This window comes from Lactuca virosa, chromosome 7 (genome assembly GCF_052849685.1).
Source record: "Lactuca virosa cultivar CGN04683 chromosome 7, Lactuca_virosa_CGN04683_v6, whole genome shotgun sequence".
Taxonomy (NCBI): domain Eukaryota; kingdom Viridiplantae; phylum Streptophyta; class Magnoliopsida; order Asterales; family Asteraceae; genus Lactuca; species Lactuca virosa.
Window position 1 is genome coordinate 47,549,409 of NC_136432.1, and position 12,072 is coordinate 47,561,480.

The 12,072-nt window shown below is 31.8% G+C and overlaps 1 protein-coding gene across 1 annotated transcript; it reads left to right on the top strand.

Annotated features, from left to right (window-relative positions):
• The first annotated feature begins 9,966 nt into the window (after positions 1-9,966).
• On the top strand, positions 9,967-11,514 carry LOC145125277 (F-box/LRR-repeat protein 25-like). The gene is made up of 2 exons (XM_079060759.1): positions 9,967-10,961; positions 11,138-11,514. Exons 1-2 carry the CDS (start codon positions 9,993-9,995, stop codon positions 11,195-11,197), a joined length of 1,029 nt encoding a protein of 342 aa, XP_078916885.1. The 5' UTR covers positions 9,967-9,992; the 3' UTR covers positions 11,198-11,514.
• Positions 11,515-12,072: the final 558 nt, after the last annotated feature.

Consider the following 12,072-nt stretch of genomic DNA (forward strand, 5'->3'; position numbering starts at 1 on the left):
TATATCTCTTAAATTGTAACCCTCTTAAAACCTTATATCTAATCACTATCACGATCGTCTTCTAACCTCATCCCTTCCTCTATATTGTAAAATTGTCGATTTTTATCATAGATAATGTGGTTTTCGGAGACGAAACCATCAAGTTATGGGAGATATTTTATCAGAGCAGTGATTATGATGATTGGTATTGTTTATCCCATCGGGTATATGATGTTTTCATAGGTGAAGGTTCATGAATTCATAAATAGATTTAGAAGTTATGTGAAACAGTTTTACAATGTCTATACTCGGTTCTTTTTAGGGAATACAGTGCATAAACAAATGATGCAAAATGCTCCTAAGTTTCTTGAATTTATTACCTACCGGGTGTTTTGACAAAATGTCACAAAAAAACATTCATTTCCTTTATTTCTTTCATTAAATAAAGTAGAGTCAAAAATTTTCTTTTTTTGGGGTTTAGCTGCTTTGGTTGAGATTTTAGTAATTATTTTTAACAATATTTCACTGAATTGAAGTTCCATCAGTTTCATATTAAATGATTTTTTTTGTGAGAATTCATCATGTGATACTTTTTTCATCTGTATCATTTTTGGAGGTTGCTCGATATATAGATTACCAACACAATATCTTATCATCTCACCAGAAAGTTAATCTAGAAGAAGTGATTGTTCTATGGTAATCCTCATTAAATGTTCTTCTTGCTTTGTCAACTTCCAAAAACTGTTTCATTTGTTGTCATAGTTTTGTTGAATTATCTGATTGATATGAAATGCAGAACATGTCATACCAACGCGTTTTTATATAGTTGGTTAAAAGGGGTGGAATATTGGTACCCTCTAAATTAGTAACAACTAGTTTTTGTCTTTGCGGGAGGATTTTAAGGCTATGTCCGTAGTTTTTGGCATCATATTGGATTATTGGCAATTTGACTAGGTTTGTTAGCATTTATCGAGGTTAGAATTTTGATAAAGTTTTATTCTTTTTTGTATAATAGTTAAATAAAAGAAATAATAATGTACTCGCTTTGGTTAGTATATTATAGCATCACACTTTAATTTATTACTATTACCATAATGTTATTCAAAATATATCACTTATAACAATGTTATCCAAATATAGAGTCATAGAACAATTTTCTTTCTTATACTTTAAATTTCATATTTTACAGTTTGATTGGAGAAAATAAATTATTCAGTGGTTAAACCGCACTATTACCAAAGTATAATGTTTTTTTTAATTTTCCCTATTAATAAATGAAAGTAGGATGCTATAACAAATGATTAAATGTGACTGCAAGCTATTTCTTCGATTTAGCCTTTCATATTATTTAACATGGTTTACCTAAATTTAAATTCTTATACTTTATAAGTGCAACAACAGGAGATTTGTTATGGTTGATACACATAACATAGTTTTGTTATAAGTTGATTAGAGGTTTGAAGATCATCCTTATAGAACATGATTGATAATGTAAATATTAATCCCGTTATTTGTGACAATAGAACTGGTATGGTGAAGATTGTATATTATTCTTTCTCTTTTATATTTTAATATTCTTTTATCTTTTACTATATTTAGTTCAAATCTATTTGGTTTGTTATTTAAATCTACAGGTTGGATTTGTTGGTGATTATGCTCGATCCAAGGGTCGTTATTTTGAGTATCGTAGACCATGACATCTGGTGTTATGGTAGGAATTGGCCAAAATTATGCTTATATAGGATCAAAAATACCAAAAGGTTTCAATTTATTCTTAATTTAAAATTTGCACTTATTAATCATTAAAGGTTTACTAAAAAACTTGGTCGTGAGCTTATTAATACATATTGATTTGTGTTCATTAGGGAGAACACATTGTAGTGACTTTACTTTAAAAATATATACCCAATTATAGTATAACACTTTGAACTTTTTCTATATTTGGACATTATATGTAGAATTTTTTTACCCAATTTTAGCTTATTAATACTTTTGGATGGTTTGTTTACAGAGTACGTAATATTGCGACATGGATATGGAATGTGATAAGGAAGAGGAAAAAGAAAAATATGGATAGATAAGGAAAGTTGGACGTTACAATTCCCCAGGTAATAAATAGCAATGTATTTTTACTAATTTGTTTATCAAGGCATGTTACTTTTATATATATTGGTGTTACATTGGGATATTTTGTTAATGTTTATGAGATTGGTTTTTTGTAAAAATATTCTAAGAAAAATAAAAAAAAGGATAGGGTAAGGTAATTTATAAGTTTGTTTCCTTTTTCCTTCCTTAAATAATTAAAATTGAAGTTATAGATACTTAAATACATAGACGCACCATGTTTGACAGCTTATCTTATCATTAAGATATATATTTCAATCAAAATTTACCTTTTTATGTTGGTTATGATTTTTTAAATTGTGAAATATTTGTTTGTTTTTAATTTTTTTGCCAAATGGGTACATAATGAGTTCCCATACCATATAGGAATTATAAGGTGCGTCGTATGGTATACGGAGCTAGAGGTGCACAAACAAAGTAGGTTTTTACCCGGTTTTTTTTCTATTATAACATAATCGAACTGGTTTTATCCGAAAATAACCATTTTTTTTAAACTCAATTTCACTTAAATAAAAAGATCCAATTTTTTACCGGAACTAATAATAAAAATGGTTATAGATATCATGTTTGGGTTGAGGAGCGTATTCTTAGCCCATTATGCAACGCGAAAGTATCTACATTTGAAAAATCTATCCAAATCTTGCAATCATATAAATCAATAATTTATCTAAATCTTGGAATCATAGAATTCAATAGTGTTTTCACAGGTTGGAACTCAAAAAGTTTAATGGAAGATATTAGAAAAGTAGAATATATTAGATAATGAGGATGCTATTAGAAAAGTATGATGATATTAGATGCAAAAACAACATTTGGAAATTACAAATTCTGGAAACTATCATTTATTGTGTTATACTTTCTAAATGGTCTTTTCCGTAGATTGTGAACATGTAGTGGGAAAAAATCATATTTTGTAGCATTCTACTTTCTAGAAATTATCATTTATAGCATCCTATGTTGTAAATGACATCTTTTTGACGATTTCGAGAATTGATGTAATACTCGGTTTTGAATCGTATCATAGTTCGGGACCGTGGCCCGGTCATCAGTCATCATAAGGCCTTGGGCCTTGGGAAAGAAAAGATTTGGCCCTTTTTGGATGTGGGTATTACAGTCTAAGTGATCCGGGTGTTCGTTTATGTTTCGGAGCCCAAGGGTATAATCGTAATTTGATTTCTCGGTCATTTATGCATTAAGGGTTTTTGTTTGGAAAGTTCTTAGGTGGAGGTTAGTTGATAGAAGTGTAGGGCTTCTCGTCACATTTCCGTGGATATAAAATTCGTTGGAAACGGACTTATATCGTAGAAGTTATGGTCTTCGGAAGTTTGGTGGCTTTTGGGGCTTAGTCGGGTACGCGGGGCGTACACAGGTGTACGCGTAGCGTACTAGTGAAAAGGGTATTACGCGGGGCGTACTTCGGCGTACGCTGGGCGTATTGATCAGGATGGTCGCGAGTGCTCTAAGGAGTACGTTGGGCGTACCATATGTATGCTGGGCGTACTCCAGTCTGACCCAAACCCTATTTTAGGGTCTTGGACCCTATTTAAGCTCCTTATCTCATAACCTTATCCTAATATCTTCAGCCTCCATCCCTCTAAACCCTAGAAATCGACCCTTAGCCCCCATTTGAGTGATTCTTGAGCTTAACGTAATTTATATGTATTTTTGGTGCTTGAGGAGGAAGAAGGAACTTCTTGAAGAGTCATTGCTTGACTTGGAGCTTTTAGATCCAGAATTTGTTTACCTAGATCCAACTTCTGGAGGTATAAAGTCTCAGCCTTGACAACTCTTTCTTGTAGATGTAGCTAGATGGCACTTTGGTACGATTTTGGTCCCTTTGTAGTGGTTCTTGTGAGTAGAAGTTACTCCAGAATCTTTAAGCTTCATTTTTGGCCTTTGTTGGGGGTTATGGAGCCATAAAGTTTGGATCTTGATGAGTATAAACCTCCCATGCATAATTTGGTAGTCTTTTGGTGAAGCTTGGGATTTAGGGTTTTGATTTTCATCCCATTAAGTCATGTTAAGTCATAAAGTCATGAACTTTATAACATAAGAAGCCCCTTTGATTGGAATCGGGAACCTAGGAGAGCCTAGGAAGTGCTTCACCTGGTTTTGTTGCGATGTTTAGTGAGTTTTGGGCGCATCAGTTGGACAAGGTGAGTTAGAGGATTCGGGATGATTCTTGAGGAATGTATGGATAGGTGTGGAAGGTAGTCTTGGGCCCGTACTACTGAAAGCACATGATCCATACTCGAATCAGGGAGAGTCTTGGAGAATCTAAGGAGCTTGTGGGAAGAGGATTCTTGAGTATGTTATGATCATTTGAATGTTGTATTTCAGTTCGGTGATGAGCACCCAGGAAGGAGGTTCCGGTTCTAGTTCCGGCTTAGCTGCAGGTACTGAGCCGATTAGCGAGCAGATGCGGGAATTCATCTCGTCAGAGATTACCCGCGGTATTCTGGAGCAGACTCCTATGATCTTTGGTTCAGTTATGGAGGGGATTCTGGAGATCTTGGATGAGCGGTTAGGCGCAATCCATGCTGAGGTTATGGCTATCGTTGGAGCTCACACTTTGTCATTCTGTGAGTGGGAGATCGATTTGTAGCACCTAGGGAAGAGGAGGCCAGATCAGGTGCAAACAAGGGAGGGTCTCAGGAAAAGACCGAAGTCTTCGGATCGGCGATTGGGAGGACAGCGGGGCCGGGGTTAGTATGGCGCGCGCGGGAAACTGCTCAATGGAGCTTGTCGTTCCAAGGGTATGGGTTGTTACAAGTGTAGCAGGATTGATCATGTCAGCAGGGATTGTCCTCAGGGGGTAAGCCCATTCTTTTTCTCTACGACCAAGTGGGCCACAAAAGGGTCGTATGTCCGATGAGGAGGGGAGGAGCAGTGAGTGCACCTACTCCGACTATATATATATATATATATATATATATATATATATATATATATATATATATATAGGCTTAGGTTATTCTATTCAAAATAATTATTGTGTTATTTTATGCATAAATGTGGGCCAATCAAATTTACTTATTTTAAGAAAGTGATTAATATATATTATTGAATTAAATATAATTGAAAAATATCATCTTAATTAATTACAAGGGTAATTTAGTCAGTTAATATAGATTTAATAAAGGAAATTTGCATATTTTAAGGGATCATAGATTCTATTTATTTTAAAAATCCGATTTTATGAATTATAAGGTTTTTAATTCGGAAATTCTGGCAGAATATGTTTGAGTATGTTCAAAAATAAAAATATTCTTGAACGATAAAATAATAAAAATATTGTTGAACATATTTCTTGATCATGACTTTAAAAATTTCTTGTAGAATAACAAAATTCTCGAACCATCAATTGAAGAATTAAAACAAAAAATTACATTAATTCTTATATAATACGTGTAACAATTGCTAAGAATTACATTTATTGTAAAAGAATAAAACTAAAAAACTTTCAATTCGGAAAAAAAAACATCAAAAATCTAAAAAATACACTAATTCATTCTAAAAGAATAATGTTGCTGAGAAACACTTTCAATTTTGTTGTCCGTTCTTCAAGCATCAACTTCTTCAAGCATCAACTTCCAATTGTAGTTTAGAATCCAATAACGCATTAGCAAATGATAAATAAAAAACTATATTCCTTTGGAAAAATATGCGGACTTGTTAACCGGACCAAAACCAATAACCAAAAATTATAGAACATGTATAATCAATGAGAAAATATCCATACTCCATTCCAACAGAATTAGAATTCGTGTTTCCATTCCGATAGAATTTGAATTCATGATTCCATTCCGATAGAATTGGAATTGAATAAATTAACTTGAATGCTTTCTTTTGTAGAGTTGAAGAGCGCACCACTTCCAAATCCACTAGAACACCGTGAAAATCAATGCCTGAATTAGCTTTTGACCTTTTAGTAACTCCTGTCTTTGTCCACACATTCATCCAGGAAGTTACAAAAGGGCAATTTCCTATGAATTTGATAATCCTTTTTATTTTGCAAGATTTACACCAGTGGATGTTTTATTCAAAGCTAATGTCCAACCAAAATAGTTCGGTGTCCAATTGTTCCATTCACAAGTATTGGTCCACCTACACAATGGATGTCTTGAGAAATTTCATTTTGTCTCATTCGACCAGTGAATATGGTCCACCTAAACAATGAAATTGCAGAGAAGTATCAAGTGAATCATAGATTGAATAAATATTAATAAATCACAATGCTTTGAAAATCAAAATTAAAGAGTTGACCTCTCGATGCTTAGAAAATCAGAATGCAAAAGCAAAGGGTTGAAGTAGAGTTAAGAACAGTAGGGTTGAACAAACCATCACACACATACATCAAATCGAACCCTAAGGTGCAATAGAATCGAAGTAAACTCGTTAAAAAAAATCGAACTGATGGAAGATTATGGTTCAAAAATCGAACCTTTGATAGAAATCGAAGATCTTACCTGTGATGGAATCGCCGACTGGAGTGGAGTCGCCGGCTGTGTATACGTCGGAGATGAAAGACTTGCGGTAGATGGGTGTCGTCGCATGGATGCCGGCGGGATAGCTGAAGGTGAGCAGTCGACTGAGGGTCGTCTCGTGTGGCCGGAGGTAAGCAGCGTGTAGGAAGCGCCAGTGGTGAGCAGCGGAAGTGACCAACACCGATTGACAGTCTTCTGGTGTGGCCCGAGACGCCTATGTTTGGCCGGACACGGAATCGTTTGGACTTTGGAGGATTCACGATGTAGGCGGAATCCATCTTTGCCCGATCAAAAGGAACACGCGTTTAAAAGCCCTAATCTTTTAAGTGGATCCACTGAAAGCAAATACACCCTTATTTATTTAGGTTATGAATAAATACCATGATTATAGGGATTATTTTTGGAAGTTACTAAACAAATTATTAAATTACCCTTATTTATTTATTTAATTATTTAATTTTTTATTTAATTTTGATTGGCCCACATTGATGCATACAATAACACAATACTTACTTTAAACATTTGAACCTATCTCTCTCTCTCTCTCTCTATATATATATATATATATATATATATATATATATATATATATATATATATATATATATATATATATATATATATATATATATATATATATATATATATATATATATATATATATATTGGCCGACTCTGGCCAGAGATGGAACGTAAAGTTATCACTCTAGCCATTTAACAGATTTCACGGTTAACTCCGCTATCTTTTTTGCAAAATTTGTCCTAAAATTGGCTTAAAGTTCAAATTTGGTACCTATAGTTTGCAAAAAATTACACCACGTGTCCAAAACTCGGTTTTATGTTTTGTAACTTCTTTATTTTCATTTATTTTTTAGTCTTTAGTCAAAACAAAACTAGGTGTTATAATTTTTTTGTTTTTCTAATCTTTTTCGTATTTTTTTCCTTTTTTTGTTTTTTATACGTTTTTCGTATTTTTATATTTTTTTTTACATTTTTTGCATTATATATATATATATATATATATATATATATATATACTTTATTTAGTTTCGTTTTTATATACTATTTTATATTAATATATTTTACATCTGTATTTATTTTTTTAGTTTTATTCTTCATAAACTTGATAATTTTTTCATGATCTTTTTCAAAAAGTACAAAATGTATTAACATATTATAGCATATTACAATTTTGGTTTTTCTGTTTTTTTGGTTTTCTTGACCTTTTTTTTATAATTTTTTCATATTTTTTTTTTCGTATTTGTGAGTTATATTATAAATTTTTTATTTTTTTTCCTTTTTTAATGATTATAAATTTTAAATATCACACATTGAAACATTAATTCTGAATAAACAAGTTGTTTGATTTTTTTATTTCCTCATTATATAAACATAATAACACTAGAGAACAAGATATATATATATATATATATATATATATATATATATATATATATATATATATATATATATATATATATATATATATATATATATATATCAAAGAAAGAGGCCGAAATTACAAATATAAATATAACTTTTTTATTTACTTGAATAAAACTAAAAAATTTACAAAACCATGTGTTACCAAAATTATATAAAAATAGAAAACCAATAAAAAAACCAGAAACACCAAAATTATAATATACTCGGGTGCATTTTACACTTTCTAAAAAAGGTCAAGAAAAAATTATCAAATTCATGAAAAATAAAACGAAAAAAATAAAAACTTTAAAAATACGAAAAGTGTAAAATATATTAATATAAAATATTATATAAAAAAGGAAAATAAATAATATATATATATATATATATATATATATATACACACACACACACGACAAACATAAAAAATGAAAAAAATACAAAAAATATTAAAAAATGAAAAAAATAAAATATAAAACCAAGTTTAGTTTTGACTAAAAAATAAAAAAAAATGAAACTAAAGAATTTAAAAAATATAAACCGAGTTTTGGACATGTGATGTAATTTTTTGAAAACTACAAGGACCAAATTTGAACTTTAAACACAATTTTAGGACTGATTTTGTAAAAACGTTAACGGAATTAATCATGAAACCTGTTAAATGAGGAAGAGTGATAACTCTACCTCTCATTTGTGGTCTGAGTAAACAAAAAAAAGGATTTTTCTCAATTGTGAAAATATTGTGGCTTGTATAGTATTTGCCCAAACTTATTTAATATTTTTTTTATTACATTTTTTACCAGTTTTTCCAAAATTTCCTTTTATATTTCTCTTTATTTTGTTTTCTTTCGCATTTAACGTATTTTTTTTTATATTTCTACTTATATTCGTTTTTAATAAACTCTACAATTTGCAAAAGTCTTAAGGAAATAGTTGTAAAAAGGCTATTAAATGTTTTAAAAAAAGTTGGAAAAATAAGTTTTGACCAAATCGTAAAAAAAAGTAAATTAAAAAAAAAACAAATATTTGGGTAATTTTTAAAAAAATATTTGGACCCACTTTTTAAAAAGATTTGTTTTTTTCTTAGAAAAAATTATATAGAATACAAGTTTGAAATAATGAAGTTGGTTATCACTTGGTGATAAAAATGAATTTTTCCTTTCATAATTGGTTAGATGGTGTTTGTATTTTTTTTTTTTTTTTTTTTTTTTTTTTTTTTTTTTTTTTTTCCTGCAAAAGACAGTGTACTGTGTTGTTATACATCTGGGGGCAGAAAGATATTTCAGAAAAAATTTCTTGTTGTTTGTTTTTTAAAAGACAAAAAACATCAAAAAGTCTTTTTGACATTTTTTTTCAAAAGAAAAAAAAATAACGTTTGGTTTTGGAATATGTTTTCTAAGTTTCTAACCCTATGGGTGATATTTCTTTTTCCACCATCAATGTCGTCATCACCGCTACCACCACCATAACGGCCTATCATTGTTGCCACCACCACCAACACCTCTGTCACCGCCACCCCCATCTTCACCCCACTACCGCCCCTATCTCCGACACCACTCCACCATTCCTACCTTTGCCATCATCACCACCACCACCACCACCAACACCGACTCCAACACAAACACCATCATCGGTCCATCAACGCCGCCACCAACATTAATACCATCGTTTTTTTTTTCTTTTTAAACTTTAAAAAACAAACAATCATTTTTATGAAGTCTAAATTGAAACATATTTTTGGTTCATATTTTATTCGGTATGAAGTTATTTACCTCTTATAAAACAAACACCATCTTAGTTTTTAATGTAATACCTTATTTCAAATCCTTTGTTTTAGTAAAAACTAAAACGTAAATTCTCAAAGTTTAGGGGCCAAAAGGAAAACCTCATTTTACCATTTTACATTTAAGCCTGATTTGAGTTTTACTTGCTTTTCATGGGGGAAAGGTGACGAGAGCTCAGCTGCTGCTTACGGATATGGTGGGCAGACGAAAACAACCTAAAATTGCCTCAAAACGGAGAAAGTTTCAGAACAAAACCGGAGATGAATCGAAAGATGATCGAATCAGTGCGTTGCCAAGTTGCGTGCTACTTGAAATCCTGTCCCGTTTACCCTCCACAAAAGACGCAATCAGAACAGGTGCACTTTCCAACCGATGGAAACATCTTTGGACTTCGGTTCCCACTCTAATTTTCAAAGGTCGTGTTCGTAATGTCTCTGGATCCGATTTCGTTTCCTTCGTGGACAAAACCCTAATTCAATGTCGCCAATCGAAGCTCACGAAATTCGAAGTGGAGTCCCATGATATTCGACGATTTGCATCGCAAGTCAACAATTGGATTCGCTATGCTATAAGTTGTAATGTTGAAGTGCTTAAATTAGAGTTATGGAAACCGGCACATGAAGCTGGATTTCCGTTAGATCAATTATTTTTCACCGCTTCAAGTTTTACTGATCTGAGATTAGAAGGCTGCATGTTTAATCCAACTGGGGCTATTAGTTGGAAAAATCTTAGGAGTTTGAGTATTTCATATGGGAAGTTAGATGAAGATTTGATTGAAAACATTTTATCTGGTAGTCCTGTATTGGAAACTTTGGTGTTGGATTATTGTGAAGATTATAGGCGGCTCAACATTACTTCAAAGAGCTTGAAGAACTTGGTGTTCTCCGGATATATCGATTTTCTTGATCCACCTAATGATGGTAGCATCGAAATCAATGCTCCTCATATTTCATCACTAACAATCAAATGTTGTTTGTTTTTGTGGAAGCCATTGTTGGTAAACGTGTCGTCTTTAGTTGAAGCTAATCTATATTATACACTTTATGATCATTATGAAACAAGTACCCTTGACGAAGCAGAAGAAGAGATGCTTAAAGGATTGATGCTAAACCTTTGCCGTGTTAAGGAGCTTAAGTTTAATTTTGGGGATGAATGTTCAAAGGTAAAGTGACTATTGTTTTGAAATCATATTGATCATTAGCTGGAGTACTGTAGTAGTCTATTTATTATCATTTGATAAAGTTTTCCAATTATCCTGTTGTTGTCTTATAAATCACTCGATGCTCCCAATATTTTATCATTTTGTTGTCTACTCACTTGTACTTTTCTTGTTGCTAGACTTTTTCTCGTTTGAAAGATAAGGGTTTCACTGTTCCATCAAATGCAAAGTTTCATTGATTGGTCTGGAAGTGGATATAAGGAGGTGGTCTTGCTTGCATGATCATGGTCCTCAAGGTGAGGAGGTTAAACTCTTAATGATGCTTTGAATTCATATTTGGGCATTTTAGTTGTTACTCCAATGCATCTATTGTAGATTAGTAGCTTTCTTTTTGTTTGTAATCTTTATTCTTCCATGAGTTATGGCGTTTTCTTGAGCAAAATGGACAAATGTTTCATGGTATGAGAGGGAATGGTGAACATTTTGAATCACATGATTTTGCTAAAATTAGATCATAGCTGTTTTATATAGTTTTGCGGACAAGCAGTACGTTATGAAAAGGTATCTTATTTATTAAGTTTGTTGGTTGTAATGTATCTTTATTTGTATTGTGTGTATACAATCTTTTTACTTGACGAATTGCCATCTCTTTATTGTGTGTATATATATTGTGTTGTCCGTTTCATTTAACAGAGAGAAAACTGATTCTTTTATGATGTTTTGTTAATAATTGCGATTTTCTAATTGTATAGGTTTAAAATAACGGAGATGCAGATAAGTAGTTACTGAATAGGGAATTGACTATTGAAATTAATATAAGTTTACTTAACTGTCCCTAGCTTTCATAAACCGATAATTATGTGCTTTAACTGACAGTAATAACTATCAAAATGCAATCCATACATGTTCATATCAGAAGAAACTTCAAATCCACCTCAGCATTCTTATTTGATAAATGTGCGTGTTTCCTCAGTTTGCTGCTTAGAAATCATTTATGGAGCATGAATGTCTTTGTTTTTGCCTCTTGGGTCTCTATCTCTATCTTCTTTCTTGATGTCATTGCAAGTTATAATTTTGTTTGCCCCATTCATAATTGATGCATACATGACATTTC

Coding starts and splice junctions, on each gene's coding strand:
- LOC145125277 (XM_079060759.1), top strand. CDS start 9,993: ATGGTGGGCAGACGAAAACAACCTAAAATTGCCTCAAAACGGAGAAAG. Junction 10,962..11,137: donor TTGGGGATGAATGTTCAAAG/GTAAAGTGACTA, acceptor TCTTGTTGCTAG/ACTTTTTCTCGTTTGAAAGA.